Raw genomic sequence first — 16,318 nt, forward strand, 5'->3', positions numbered from 1 at the left:
CACGCAAAATGTACTAGACTGGTCCCTCTACCCCCAAGTTCTAGTGTGTGAGGGGAATGTGAGGAGTGTCCTTCTCCTGCTCCGTCAGGGGCCACATCAGTGATGTATGTGGCCCATGATTGATTTTTCTGTGGATTGGCGGCCAGGACCGGCCTTAAGCCGATTCTGTCGAATCGGGCCCCACGCCTAAGGGGGCCCTGTGCCCCTGCATCCAGAAGTTGGCTCGCTCAGCTCCCCCCCGTGTTTACCTGCGCATGCTGCCAGCTGCTGCTGCCCTGCGCACCGTTTGCAGGTGGGCGGGGAGACGCACGGGCGTGATGTGATGTGACGTGACGTCATGCCTGGGATTTTAAAACTGAAAAGTACCATGCCGCCACTGCCACGGCGCACGCAGTTCGCAGTCCGGCCCCCCAGAAGGTAAGGGAGAGGTGGCAGGGGCTTGGACTGGGTGGGAGAGGAAGGGGCTTGTATGGATGGGAGGAGGGAGAGAAGAAGAGGCTTGTGCAGAGGGGGAGGGGCTTGTATGGAGGGAAGGGAGGAGAGAGAAAGAGGCTTGTGCAGAGGGGGAGGGAGAAGAAAGGGGAAGGTACCAAGAGACAGGCTGGAGGTGAGACAAATGCCAGGGGGCCAAGTGGAGACAACGAGGAAAAGGGCAGGAGGGGGTGATGTGGGAGAGGAGAGGGGAAGATGCTGGGAGAAGGCTTGAAAGAAGGAGTGAGCATGAGAAAGTTGGGAATGGAGCAAGGCATGTGTGAGGGCACAGGGGCATGAGGAAAACAGGGGTAGAGAGTGGTGAGGTGATAGGCATCAGCGAAAAAGAGGGCAAAGGGGACAGGGGCAGTGAGGGAAGGAGCAGCACCAGGAGAGTGCAGGGGTAAGGGAAGGTGCAGGTGCCAGGGGATTCTGGGGGTGAAGCAGAAGGGCAGACACCTGCAGGGGAAGGACCAGCACCTGAGGAGAGAGGCAGGGCAAGTGTGTAGAGGGAGGTGTTAGAAGAGGGGATGAGCTCACTTGATCAGAGTGGGGCTACTGGAGGAGTGGGCACAGGGGGGAGAGAAGGGCTGGTGGAGGGGGGCAGGTCGCATGAGGGCTGAGGGCAGTGAGAAGGGCAGGAGTCAGGACAGCAGAGGAGGGTGAGGAGTTGGGGGCCAGCAGGCACCAGGAGAGATGATGGAGCAAGGAGAGGAGACATGGAGGCAGAGAGAAAAGGTAAAGGTTTATAAAATATTTATTAATAACGTGGTATGCTGCCCACGGCCAGTTTGTTTGAGCCCCACGCTGCAGTTCGGGTTTATGTGGGGATCAACACATGGCCGGGGAGTGGGAGCCAAAACAAAAAAGTAGTCAGTGTAATGATCTTCTGTTGATATGTGTTTTAGTAGTTAAATTCTTGGACTGTCATTGATCATGAAAAGTGCTGTCACATGGGTAGAAATCGGGTAAATATTGCAATTTATTAATATCAGCAGAACTGACTTAAATGGGGCCTGTGTGTTGTGTAGTCTTGTCTTAATATTTCTATTCATGCCTGTCAGCGTGAGAAGCTATTTGTATATATTTGCTTGCATATGCAACCACACTTAAGTTGAGGCCCTCAGCATGTTCTGTAAGTATCAGTGTGGCCCCTGGTGCTTCCAAAGTTGAATTGCCCTAGCTTATCCCTGACAGGTGTCTGTCTAACCTGGTCTTAAATATCTGCAATTTAAGCCCATTGCTTCTCATCCTAACCTCAGACACCAACCAGAACAATTTTTCTTCCTCCTCCTTATGATACTCTTTTAGATACTTGAAAGTGCTCTCATGTCCTTTTCGGTCTTCTCTTTTCCAAGGTAAACAAGGCCAAATTCTTCAGCCTTGCCTCATATCTCATGTTGTCTAGACCTTTCATCATTTGTGTTGATCTTCTCTGGACTTCCTCCAGTTTCTCCACGTTTCCTGAAATGTGGCACCCAGAATTGGACATGATACTCCAGCTGGGGCCTAATGTAGATGGCTCATTCTCTGCCTAGGGGACATGAGAGTGAATCAATCCTACTGTTGATTCTTTTCCTAAGCCAGGAGGGCACGGTAGTTCTGAAGGGGTTTGGAGCGGTGATGGAAGCCAGATCCAAGATCAATGAGACCATTGAAAGGAGACTGGACCTCTGGATGCCTTGGGGGTCAGCAGCAAGGGCCTGCTTTGGGAAGCCCCCTCTTTGGAGGTGAATGTGGCAGCACTGAGACACCACCCAAAAGCAGGCGCCACAGACACTTACTGCAGATTTATGGGATGGCTCTCTCAGATCTTGCACATGTGTAAGATGATAGATCTGCAGGAAGGGGAACAGCGGCGTAGTGAGGGGGCAGGAGGGGACAATTGCCCCTGGGAGAAAAATAAAATAAATTTAGCTAAAAATAGATGTCACGTGTTTTTAAAAGGAATATCGTATCTCCTGCCTTTTGTCTATTTTTGTCTCTTTAGGCCCCCAGTTAAAATTTTCAGAGGCACTTGAGTGACTAAAGTAATTTTTGAAAATTGGATTTGGAAATCTAAGCTCAGATTTTCAAAGATAATTAAGCTCCTAAAGAGACAGTTGCCAACTCGGATCTTCAAAGATATCTGATTTACACACCTTTGAAAATCTGGTCGTAAGTGTCGTAGTCAGTTCTGAACATGAGATGTAGGAGCCCAGTCCTAATTCCTTCAGGCTTTTTCTTAATTTGAACATTTATGTACACTAATTCCCCTCCTTTCTCTTTCACTATCTAATAAATGCATGGATCAAAATTATAGGTGCTTTGTGAATATGCTGACTTGAGAGTGGAAAGATTTCATATTGTCATGTATGATTCCTGGTAACCCATCTCAAATATGAAAAACTAGGTTGATACCTGCTCATATCAGGAGCTGTTGAATTCAGTTTACCATTTGCAGTATCTCATTAGGATGTTTAGTGGAGAAGATATTTATTTATGTATTTATTTATACTGTGGGCAAAGCATGGGCTCACAAGAATTCCTCCATTGTTTTACCATGAGTCTCAAAACATTTGGTGTTTTTCTAAAGGTGTGGAGTCAATCGATTATGTAGGAATCTCAGCTTTCATTTAAAAAAAGTTCTCTATACTTCTGGGCCTTACAGCTAAGGAGGAAAGCTTTAAAACATGAGCCCTAAATACTCAAGAAACAAAAGGCCAATAAAAATCCAACGTTTTATTTTTAAAATATTTTATGATTTGTAAACCACTCATATAACTTTGTGTAGGCGTTCCTTGTGATTTTGGGGTTGGCGATACTGATCTCTGATTGGTAAATTTAGAGAGGTTTCTCCCTTCAATTTTCCTTTTTTGTCACAGGTCACCAGAGAATCATAGAGACAATGGAGAGTAGGGTGAGTCCATGAATGGTCAGGGTGACTAATTATTATCAGCCAGTGGTCTGAATGAGCTATCTACTGCCATCTGTTAATCAACTGTAGGAAAAGGCTTCACGAGCAAACCTTATTTACATAGACATACCTACTTTGCCACAGAGATGAGTAGACACACTTGCTGTATCAAGGTGCTCAATTTTGGCTCTTTTGGGTTCAAATTCACTTAAGACTTGGAGCTGGCAGAATGAAATGTTATCCATATTGTATGATTAAAAGGTAAAAGATCTGAACTTAATATAACCTGGCTTAGAGTCTACCATAACTTGAACACTAAGCAGAGGTTAGTGAGTCACATCTAACTGAAAGTCACAGAAGATGGAAACAGATTTTATTTCTGGAGGTGTAGAGTCTATTTGGGAGTCCTCAATTATATCTGACCCTTTACATCCAGCTGTGTCTAGACTGGCCAGTTTTCCGAAAAATCAGCCACTTTTCCGGAAAAACTTTCCAGTTGTCTACACTGGCCGCTTGAATTTCCGCAAAAGCACTCATTTCCTACCGTAAGAAATCAGTGCTTCTTGCGGAAATGCTATTCTGCTCCCGTTCAGGCAAAAGTCCCTTTTGCGCAAAGCTTTTGCACAAAATGGCCAGTATAGACAGCTCAGATTTGTTTTCTGCAAAAAAGCCCCAATCGCAAAAACGGCAATCAGGGCTTTTTTGCGGAAAAGCGCCTCTAGATTGGCACGGACGCTTTTCCACAAAAAGTGCTTTTGCGGAAAAGCGTCTGTGCCAATCTAGACTCTCTGTTCCAAAAATGCTTTTAACGGAAAACTTTTCCGTTAAAAGCATTTCTGGAAAATCATGCCAATCTAGACGCAGCCCCAGTGTTTAAAGGCAGAACTGACTAGAATCAATTGAGAGTCCTTGTCTTGTCTCAGTGATTGCTTGAGCAAAAATCATTGATAAAATCTTGTCTAGACTGACCTTGCACTCAACATGCAGGCAATATGTGTTGAAGGGCAGTGCAAAGGAGGCAATGGTGGTGAGGTACCATATTACCTAGTGAAATCATTGGTGCTGAAATCACTAAGGACTGGAATTTGACCACAGTACTTACACTTTCATAACAAAGATTCCATTCTTGCTATTTAAAAAGTAAATCAATATAACAGAAAACTGCAATGCTTTCTAGTAACTTTTTAAAAATCAAACTTTAAACTTCTGATGTGATATTTGTGTGTGGTTGTGGTTTGTTGTGTGGGTGCTGAACAAAAAAATCCTGCCAAAACTATTCAAATTGGGCCCCACACTTCCTAAAGTAGGCGCTGCTGGCTGAAAAAAAAAAAGATTCCCCGCCCCGGTTTTAAAGAAATAGGACATATCATCAATTCACTTCAAAATTGCTATTTAAAGAAATACGGTTACAGCCAATAAAAGTATCCGTGAAAGATTTATAAACATTTTGACACTAACTGTAAATGAATGTACAAATCAAATTACTAAAACTGTAAACTTCTACTACATTTTAAAGTTACAATAACATTTTGCAGAATTTAATATGAACAGTTTAAATATAAAACGTTTCCCTTTTAAAGAAGTCATTTCTGTTTCACTATTTTACAATTCCCATCTGTTTTCCTTAAACAATGTTTGATGTAAAATAAGACTTAAGGAAATATTCATTTGCTTGATAATACAAATAAGAAACTAAGATACTGACATTCGAAGACTCAGATTTTATTTTAAGGAATGAAGATATTTGCCTGTCTTTAACTGACACACATAGTTTCTCTCTTTCTCTAATGCAGGAATTCAAATATTTAAATTGAAGGTTTTATTTCTGAGTTTCTTTTACTAAGTACAGTAAAACTCCATTGGTCAGGCATCCAATGCTCTGGCACTCCTGATAGTCCGGCACCATCAGGAACCTGGAAGTGCTCCGGGCAGCCGGACAATTGGAGCTGCTCTGCACCTGGCTTCCCTGATTCAGCCACTGCTGAAACTGACCAACAGCTGAATCAGGGATGCCGGGGACAGAGCAGTTGGGGTGCTTGTAGGGATAACATATTAATGTATTGAAAATAATTCCCCCAAATGGAAGTGACTCCCCATAATTTGTTCCCCACAACTTAAAGTGTTTAGATTTATTATTAATTCTTATTATTTGTTAAGATTGTTAAATGTTTAGATTTATTATTATTATTGCCCCTCTAGAACATAATTTGTTAGGAATATAATATTAGGACTATGTAGCCAGAAATAGCTCCCCCTCCCTCCCCGTGTCCCAGGGCATGCTCAAGCTTGTACAAGGGGCTGCTTGAAATTGACATTGCAGAGATACATTGTAACAATGCATTGTCAAGCCACTAACTCTGCTATGGGAGCCAAGTCCTGTAATTGACCAAGGGCATTGTTACATAATTGACGCCTGTTCTCTTTAAAACATTGTAACTTTACTCAGCACTCAGAGAATGTTTAAGCAATACCACCCAGGAACTTTTGTAACTACAACTTTTATTATTATACAAAATACTGTATGGGAAACATTAATTAGGGAATGTATGTAAGAGAGAGTGAGTGCTTGGACGATGAATGAATGGTTCTGAGAGGTGCCAGCCTGAGAATACAGCAACAAAGGGCTGAAGAAGGCATCAGGTGCCAGTGCAACCAAAAGGTGTCAAGTGGAGAAAACCAAGTACTGGAGGTCCACCCGATGAGATCACTGACGAGCACCTGGCAGCCACCCTGAAGACATCAGCATGATGCAGCAATTTCCATAGACTGGCATAGGAAGACATTCCTATAAGAACTGGACTAAAAAACTATGGAATCAGAGTCCAAGGTTCTGCTGCCAGCCTACCAGGAGCTTCAGATGCGCATCTGATCAGGACTTCGCTCCCCACTACCATCACTTGTGTACAGAGTACCTGGCCAGTATTCTGTCACAAGCAACTTCCAGGCTGGTAACTATAACAAATACACAGAACCTGAATGAATGAATGAATGAATGTTTATATGTTAAGGGTTAAGTAGTTAAACAACGTTGTTTGCTTCTATCTTTTCTTTATTTTTTTATTATTATCTTTACAATAAATGTGGCTTTTTACCTTATCCCCCTCATAAGATCCTGCTTGCTTTTATTTGGTATAACATTTTGATGGGTTGGTCTCACAGCGCTGAGGGGCGGCGCTACTGGACCAACCCGGCAGCACCCGAGCTGCTCTGCCGCAGGCATCCCTGGTACAGCCACTGCTGAAACTGACCATCAGCGGCTGAATCGGGGATGCCTGGGACAGAGCCCAACTATCAGAAGGAGGGGGGGCTAAGAGGGATCTAGGGTGGCATCCCTCCACCCTATCCCAGACCCCTCATAGCCCCCCCTTCCGATAATCTGGCATATCTGAAAATCCGGTACCCCCTGGGTCCTAAAGGTGCCGGATTATCGGAAATTTACTGTAAATTCACCATCACCATAAAATTAAATGTTATTTGAAATAAACTGAAATGTATCATTCACACTAATTATGGGTTTACTTATTATTCTCTCTTTGTCTGATCCTCTTTCTCTTTCCTTTCTTCCATTACAGGATTTCTATGGTTGCCCATACTTTACCTTGGAATTTTGGGGGGATTCCCTCACATCCCTCTTTCCTCTCCCCTTATATATACACAGTAATCTCCCTTTTCTCCCTTATGGATCCTCTCCTCCTTTTCACTTTCATATGAACTTAGAGTAAAACTTATTTCAACTTCATACTAACAGCAGAAATAAAACTGGGCAAAATGTTCTGCCCAAAAAGGACTCAACCTTTTTTTAGACATGTCCTACCCTAATTACCTTTGAACATACTGAGAAACAAGAGGACCCTGAAAAAAACATGTAGCTCCCTGACTTTCAGTGTAACGGTTGCTGAGCAATGTGTGCTCTTTAAAAAGATAGCAACCCTCCACCCACAAATACCTCAATGATACTCTTTTACTTAATAATTTACATTTGTTCCATTTTATCACATATAGTTAGTTGAAACTTGTTGTATAGGTTATACCTCCCTGGTCCATCATCCTCAGGACCTGAGCAGTTCCAAACCAGAGAGTTTGCGGGACCGGGGAGGCCATTGCTGTCTGCATGCCCATGGCCAGCTCCTCTCTGGGCTGTGGGTTTCTCTGGCACAGGGTGTCACTGGCTGCTGCAGCCCTGTAGCCCAAGGCTCCCAAGCTGCCACCGGCCCCCACCAATGCTGGGGCTTCCCAGCGGCTGCCAGATTTGGTCCCTGCTAGGATTCCCAGCCAGGGTGGGGACTCCCCCATCAGCCATGCTGCTGCTGGGAGTTCCCTGCCGGGGCAGGGACTCTGTAGGCTGCCATACTGCCGTAGAGGTTCTCAGCTAGGGTCGGGACCCCTTGGGACTGGGCTTCCCAGCCGCTGGCCCAGCTGGGGCTCCTAACTATCTCTCCCACTCCTGGCCTCCAGGGCTCTTTGGTACAGGAAGACCACAGATGTTTCCAGACCAGAGAGTCCGAGATTTGGGAGGTTCAACCTGAATTGCTTTATTCTGTGCTCTTGAAGCAATGAAGAGTTTGTATTTTTATTAGGAAGATATTTTAATTCCTTTGTGGAGAAAAGAAGGGCATATTCTTGGATTAGTAAAAATAGAAAAAAATAGGTTGATCCTTTAAGAATTTTCCCTCTAACATTTTTCTTAGCCCAGACAGCATAATTCTACTGACATTAGGCACATTCAAATGTAATTAATTAATTATTTTACGGGGCAATACACCATGTGAGGCCAATAGCTACTTCAGATCAAGGGACTTATAAATCCAAAGAGGCTGTAGCATTTCACAAAACACTGCATATTAAAGCAAAATTAAATAAACCACAAAATAAGATAACACTGATATGAACAATATTTTAAAAGTATTTTCTAATCCTAAAGAGCTGAATTTCATAAGAGCTATCATCCACTATATAAACACTAATACCAAGTTGATTTAAAAAAAAACAGTAAGGGACTAAAACATAATTACTATGAGATATCTGCAAAAAGTACAGAATTTCTTAGAGAGAAAAAGAATACGTTGAACTTGAGGGGCAACTGGGCCTATTACAAGGTTCAGTTCATTCACATACTAGTTCAAATAGGACAGTATCCTACCACTACTGAGTAGACTATGGGGTCAGAATGTGAGAGGTAAGGGTTTATCAATTAATCCTTGTTTTCTAACCTCAGAGTACAAACATTTGTATTACTGCTCTATCCGTTTATGGACATCTGATTTAGTTTTATTGTGACAAAAGCCATTCTCTTGGGATTTGTTGAAGTCTCTCTCTTCTCTTTTCCATCTACTCTGTCTTACTTATCCTGCTTTTTGGGTTTTGACCTTTTCTTCGTTTTCCTTTCATCCTCTCTACTTTCCCTCTATAAACCATCTCATATCTGTCTCAATCTTCACCCTTTCTTATCCATTGTCCAAAGGTATTAGAGCAAAATACACCAGAAAAGCTGTGAAATTCTGGCTTTGGTAACAGAGTTGCCTCATAACACAATGGTGTGTCTCTTCTCCCAGGTGCCAAATACCTTTAAAAACAACTAAGAAAAATACATAAACTCATTCCAAGTACCAAAGAAGCTATTGCTGTTATCATAATTATGAGCTTATAGATGGTAGGGGAGGTAGTCTGTATAACAGTGAATGGGAGCGATAGCCATCAGCTAGCAGTCCATGCTATAAAAGTATTAGATTCTGGAAGCAGATCCTCAGCTGCTTTCAGTAAGTTACGTATGCATCCTCTATTCTGGGGCTAGGTTTCCACCATCCGTATCTTCATGGAGAAGCCCTCAAGCTGCTCTAAGTTACCTTAAGACCATAAGATTATATATGCACTGCAGTCAGGAGTGAGATGCCCAGTGCAGGCAGACAGACTTGTGCTAGCTTTACTCAATATGGCATGCAACATCCAGACTGATATTTTAATGCACTAATTTGAGTAACGCTAGCGTGAGTTTGTGTACCCATGCGTGGAATCACACCCAACTGCCATGGAGACATATACAAATTCCCAAGAGGCTATTATATTTACTGAGTCTGCTGGAGTACAGAACAATTTGACCAAGGCCCAAAATACTATACCGCTATGCCAGGGGAAATAGAAAAGGGTTGTATACAATGTATATGCAATCTCTATCACAGCCAAAAATTACCCCTTACTGAAGGAATCCTCAATTGCCTATTTATAACAGCTTCCTAGCTTTTTTGTAATACTGTACCATCACATACAGTCTCGTACTACAGGGTGTCGTTTCTCTTCTCTGTTGGTTGCAGCTCTACTAGTAATTCCCAAATGTTTCTGAGATAAAAACTCAGCTAAGCATTTCTTAAGGTTTCAGAGTAAAGTATTAAATAAGAGACTGACTTTGTAATCACCTGTGTCCCCTCCTCTTTTCATCTAACAGATTAGACAAAGCACATAAAGACCTTGACAACTATAAGACATCTAAATACTAACAAATGCATGATAATTAACCTGAGTTTTACTAAACTCCTGGGTGTTTGAGGAAGTACAAGGTTTCTCTGCTACTTTCTCCGGAGGGCACTAAAAAAAAATAAAAGGTTGTCTTTGGTTATGCATGACAATAACTATATTTCCCTCTCACTAACTGTGGACATTGCTATAATACTGTATTCAAACCAAGATTTTTTTTTTCACATAGCTTGTTAAAATATTGAAAATGTACACTTGGAAAGCAAACAGCTAGAATGATATTTTAATGGAAATATGTTCTGTAATAGCATCAACAGCATTTTTCTTCTAATTTTAAATGCTATGATTTGAAAATTTGATCTGAGGAAGTGGGTCTGGCCCACGAAAGCTCATCACCTAATAAACCATCTTGTTAGTCTTTAAAGTGCTGCATAGTCCTGTCTTTTATTTCAGCAAGACCAGACTAACACGGCTACATCTCTATTACTACTGAAAATATGAGTATGTCTTTCAGTTAAAATGTGTTATATTATGTTGTTTTATTATACATCTGGCATCTTATATACCGTAATATACTCCAGTGATTGTAATATACCTAGAATACTGGGGAAAATGCACATCAAGTTTGAAATGCCCATATTCTAACAATCAATCTTCACTTCAAGAAGCACTGCCACAAAGGGCAGCAAGAAAAAAATTAATGGTCAGTAACTAGTTTTTGTGGCAGTTAGCTACAAAATTACAATGGAAATTGTATCCATGCATGTATGGTAATTATTACTGAAAGGTTGCATTAAATCATTAACTCACAACACATAACAAAAATACTCAAGAAGTGCAGCTGGGTGGGTGATACGTTCTAATTTAGTAGGTGGGAATCCTAAGACCTGGGGGCCAGATGTGGCCCCGGGCTTGCCTGAATCCAGTCCCTGATGCTCAGGACCTCCTCCCCAGCACTGGGGAGCTCACACTGGCACTCCAGCCCTCACTGCCTCCTTGTGGGGCTAGAGCACAAAAAAATCTACTAGGCACTGATGTGTGAGGGGAATGTGGGGAGTGTGTTTCTCCTCAGTTGGGGACTGTGTCAATGAGGATTTGTTTTTTCCTTTTTTGTTTCTCACTTGTGTGCGGCCCCTGACTGACTTTTCTATAGGTCAGATACCTCCAATCCTAAAAAAGTTCCCCACTCCTGACAAAGTATAAGCAGTAAGATACAGGACATATATTAGGTTACTGCCCTTCTCCAGAATATTGTTCATAGACCCTATTCTTCTCTTCTCCTCTCTATTGTTCCAGCCTTTTGGAACTGATTTCCTGCATCTTCCTGCCATGGTGGCCCTGATTCTGATCTCACTTAAACATAATTCAACTGACATAAGAGTAGTTGATCAGAGTCAAGTCCAGAGAGTCTCTTGGTAAAATGTTGACACCACTGAAAAAAATAGGTGTTTGCCATAAACTTCAACGTAGACACGTTTCACTCTCAATTTCACTTCAAAATGCACTTCCAATCTGAGTTTCTCTCTCCATTTTTATCTATTATTTCATTCTCTAAAATAGTTTGTAATACACTTTTTCTGGAGCATACCATAAAAATTAAAGTTTCACTGCATTATATGGTACGAACATAATTATTATAATTATGAACACATGAAAAATATTGCTTTATTATGACAGTTACAAGAGCTTTCCATATAATGTAGATACTTCATCTCTCTTTGGTAAAGATTTGTTTCCTTTAAGTGTAGTGAAGATCTAGTATAGCTTTTGAGATCTCAAGCAATGCAGCTTTCACCGTTTTCCTGGGAAAATTATCCCACAAACTAATATATCTGAGGACACTCCAGATTCTGTTAGTATAATTTAAGTCACCCAAGGAGTGAATAAAGAACACCCTTCTGTGACATAACTTGCACCAATCTAAGGGTACGTGTCTAGACTATCACATCCAAAGAATATGTCTGCTCTTCCGAATTTTTTTTTGGAAGAGCAGATGCATTTTTTTGGCATCCCTGTAAACCTCGTTTTATGAGGAAGAAGGGATGTTCAGAAAAATGGGGCTTTCTCCATATTTGGACCAGTGTAGACGGGCCAAATGTCAGAAAAGCTCCCTCCCCCCCCAAAAAAAGGCAGAAAAAGCCACACCAATTGTGGTTTGAAATTTGCATATCTTTTTCTGGAAGAACTGTGTAGTCTAGACACAGCCTAAGTGCTGGTGTGATAATGTTCCTTTAATGTTGGCATAAAACAACTTCATCAGATGCACTATAGCAGTGCAGCTGTGCCGCTATAGAGCTTCTACTGTAGACTAGCCCTCATTTTCAAGGAGATTTTTCCATTACTGAGCCTAACATTTCCGTTTCTTAACTTCATCCCATTACTGCTATTTATATCCTTGTTTGGACCATCCTAAATAATTCTTCCTCTTTATTATGATTTATACTCTTCAGACACATAGATGTATTTTATCATCTCTCCAACACATCTATTTCAATTATGGTGTAGATAAATTACACCTTACTTGGTAGTGATACAATACTGACTACTGATAAAGTCCATTCATTCTACACCACTCTCTTTCTCAATAAGCTTCCTTTTGGGCTGAAACTTAGGGTGACCAATCGCACCTCACCTCACATCAACCCAAAGGAGAATTTTATTTGCAAGTTCTTACAAGGTTTGTTTGGGCCTTCTTTAAATTTCTGGAGCAATAAATTTGCCCTTCGCCAGCTGAGAGTCCTCAGCTAAGCTTTGGAAGAGAACCATTTTAAAATAAAGTTAGACATCTAAGTGAAATGTATGCAATTCAGCACTTGATATAAATTTTAGTGCATACTTCAAAGTAGATCAGCAAGCATCACACAGCTTGTTTTCCTTTCCCTCCTCCGATTTTTATTTTTCAACAGCCTGAATGCATCCAGGCCTCAAAAGCATTTCTCCACTGCTTAAGAACCTGCTCCAGAGCCTATTTTAAAAATACAAAAATTCCCATTGATTGAAATGAACTTTGGATCAGGCTCTAGAATACCAGATGTCCCAAACAGCACCTCAGAAATCAATGAGCTCCTACATGCATCAATATCGGTAATAACTGTATTTAGTAAGGGGTGTAAATGTTTTGAGATGGCATGTAAGGGATACATTATACCACCAGATTGACCAAGGAATACACAATGCAACAGACTGTCAGTCAGTCAATACATTAATGCTCTACAAAAATGATTTTTTTTATCATTTTATAACAATGTCCTGGAGCAACGGAAAAGGCACTTGATAAATGTTTGGAAAGTGGACTTAACTAAAAGTAGTTCTGACAGACTCTGTCATGTCATGGTTTTATCATGTCTAATGACCAGTCAGAACTTACGATTTCTGAATGCTATTTTAATATAATATTTTGCATGTATGTGGTAGTATTAAAAATAATCATATATCTGCTTTGCAAAAAGTGGGACAGAAGAACACTCCATTGTAAATACTACTTACTGATGAAGAGCCCAGCATGGATTTTGGAGCTCGTATCATTCCTGCTATGGAGTGACGAATAGTATCAAACCTGGACACCTTGTCCTTCTTATCCTACAAGAGGGGGGGAAAAGAATATCAGCAACAATAATAAACTACACAACACAGATTTCTGAGTATTTATAATCTAACATTCTTTCCCTGTTTTGGTTAAATATAAACAGATATTCACTAGCATTGCCGCACAAACTTCAGAGTTATCCAATTTATATCAGTTGAGGAACTTGCCCAAATTTTATAATATTTAATACAGAAGATGAGAGTAATTATTTAAAAATAAAATTACTGTCAGCCTTGTAACAGATTTTAAATTATGTAATAGTACAGTCAGGTCTAGCCTCCTTCTTTAACTGCCCCAGAATAGGTCATTTTTAATGGGAGGGGTTTTTTTAAGCTATCCACACAGTGGAACACAAAACTCTGCAAGTAGCTCTTTTGTATGCATATCACTTAATTTTCATCTCCATTGTCTTTCCTTTATTATCTCTTCCTGCTCTGTACGGCACTGAATGCAGCATGAGGTGCACAGACAACAAAGCTGTGGAACAGTTACCAAAAATGGTAAGAAAAAGTTGGACAAATGGGAAGATGAGAGGGGGAAAAAGTGGGTGAAAAGTGACCATCCAGTATATTCAAGTGTGAATCCTGTAGAAAAGTGGCTCCCAAAGTTTCCACGCTATTGTACCCTTTCAGGAGTCTAATTTGTCTTATGTGCTCCAAGTTTCAACTCAATTAAAAATTACTTGCTTATAAAATCAGACAAAATACACAAGTGTCACAGTCAAACTATTATGGAAACATTGTTTGCTTTCTCATTTTTACCATATAATAATAAAATAAATCAATAGGAACATAAATATTGTACTTACATTTTAAAGCATAGTATGTAAGGCAGCATGAACAAATCATCGTATGGAATTTTAGTTTGTATTTAGTTACTGTTTTTTATGTAGCCTGTTGGGTAAGTAGGCAAATATGTAGAGGAACTAATGTACTCCCAAATATGTAGAGGAACTAATATATCCCTGGAAGACTTCAGGATAACCCAGGGCTATAGAACAAATTGTCTGCTCTAATGTAACTAGCAATCATATTATAATACATTTACAGAAACGGACCCAATTAAGGTTATATGGACTACTGTATTTAAATTCTGGCATTTTCTAACTTGAGCGCTTGACTTTTCAACTTAAATACACTTTTAACATAGGAAACGCCAAACAAAAAACCTTAAGTCTTTTAAAAATATATCTGGAAAAACAGAAAATCCGACATATAGAAGCGTATTAATCAGCACATCAGCAAGGTCTGAATCCAAGAACTTCAAATCTCAACACAGAGCTCCATTACTTGAGGTAAAGTAGTAAATGACAACAGAAGCATGGGTGGAGATTTGTGCAGGGTGGGGGGGGGGGGGCATGGAAGGACATTCTACCTCCCAACTGCACAGCAGATGTTTTTCAACTGTGGGTTGAGCCCAAGGAGTGGAGAAAAACATTCAGGGAAGCAATCAGCAATGCCAGGTGGCTCAGGCCAGCCCCATATAAAGAAACTTGGGAGGGAGCACCGTCTCTGACTCTGACTCACTCACTATGTACACTGTAATTTTTAAGTAGCACTAACAATCAGTACATCCATAAGTTAGGCCTATACTTACAGTTAATGCTATTAAACCCCCCATCCCTCCAAAGTCAATCAATTCCTATGGGTAGAAGTAAGCTATTATCTTTATCAATCTACCAGTAGAGAGGGACATGATGCACGTTTTTCTGGAAGCAAGCACAACAATTTGCTGAACAAAAACTGAAACAGTAAGATCACAGGTGGAGGGTAAAAATATTGTTTGGAAGAGCTGGACCTAGCTCTCTCTCAGCCAAGTGTGGAAGGGAAATCTGTGAGACAGAAGGAGGGTCTGGCGAGATAGAGAGTACCACTAACACCGGGCAGCAAAGTCTCCTGTCTCACAGAAGCTGGAAACTGAGCCCTCCTGGCCCCACAGTCTCTCTGAGCCATGGCAGCTCCTCTCCAGGATTTGAGAATGAGTTTGCCCAATCCTGCACTCAACTCTGAGCAGCAGTGGATTTGCTCCTGCCCCCTGGGCCAGAGGTTGGAGAATAAACCTGCCCAGCCCCACGCTTACCCTGGCTCCATCCTTCCCCACTGTGCTGGCTCTGGGAGTTGGAGAGTGAGTCCAGGCAGCAGCGGTCCATTCTGTAGCTTGCTGTTTCCCTGGACTCAACACCTGGCTCCAACCTGTTGCTTAATGCAACAAGGAAGAGGAGTGAAGAGTTCAACCACATCATTGTGTGACAAAAGCCAAGGCTTTGCCTAAAAGGCAAGCATGCATGCTAAGGGATGCGAATACCCAGGCAGCTGCTGAGCAAGTAGATACATTTATTATAAAGAAGTGTGCAGTTGTGGATGCCATTTATAATTGACATGTTTGAGGACTGGGTTCAGGTTCTTACATAGACTTTCAGTTACTCTGTTAAACAGACCGAGTGATACTGATTGCCTCCAAAAGTTAGGTCTTGCTCAATTAAGACGAGACTGGAAGTGCACAAAAATCTTATTTCTAGTCAGTACAAGAGCTGGGTCTAGAATTCATGATCCCTCCCTAGATCCTTCCATAAGCCAGAATGGCAACTGCATGGAGCTCAATCTCTGTTGGGCTAAAGAGAGAACTCAGTGTAGACGGAGTGTTCACCATACCAATAAAGAGCTCTATCAGATCACATGCTAATAGAAAAGTGGAGATGTTTAAAACCTAGCAAAATCTAAGTGGATTTTCACAAGCCCCACAAAAGGCACTTCCCTATTCCTAAAACTATCATTAAATTTCAAGTTCTTGCACTATGAGGAGGCGCTACTACTATTCAGAGATTTTTTTTTTTTTTTTTTGCTCACCTGCTCTCTGAGAAACAACTGGGCTGTTTTGCTGAATCTTTGCTTTTTTGT

General features: G+C 41.2%; 1 protein-coding gene across 8 annotated transcripts in view; it reads right to left on the reverse strand.

Annotated features, from left to right (window-relative positions):
• FER (FER tyrosine kinase) overlaps positions 1-16,318 on the reverse strand; it is a 339,100-nt gene that overhangs the window by 218,215 nt on the left and 104,567 nt on the right. For 6 of the 8 annotated variants that reach the window (XM_075932044.1, XM_075932041.1, XM_075932040.1 and 3 more), the window contains 2 exons: positions 13,322-13,414; positions 9,878-9,946 (listed from right to left, as the gene is read on the reverse strand). In XM_075932044.1, coding sequence (XP_075788159.1) covers positions 9,878-9,946; positions 13,322-13,414 — 162 coding nt within the window. The remainder of the gene's footprint in view (positions 1-9,877; positions 9,947-13,321; positions 13,415-16,318) is intronic. The other 2 variants (XM_075932046.1, XM_075932047.1) reach the window with 1 other exon arrangement.

The sequence above is a fragment of the Pelodiscus sinensis genome, chromosome 6 (assembly GCF_049634645.1).
Source record: "Pelodiscus sinensis isolate JC-2024 chromosome 6, ASM4963464v1, whole genome shotgun sequence".
NCBI classification, from domain to species: Eukaryota; Metazoa; Chordata; order Testudines; family Trionychidae; genus Pelodiscus; species Pelodiscus sinensis.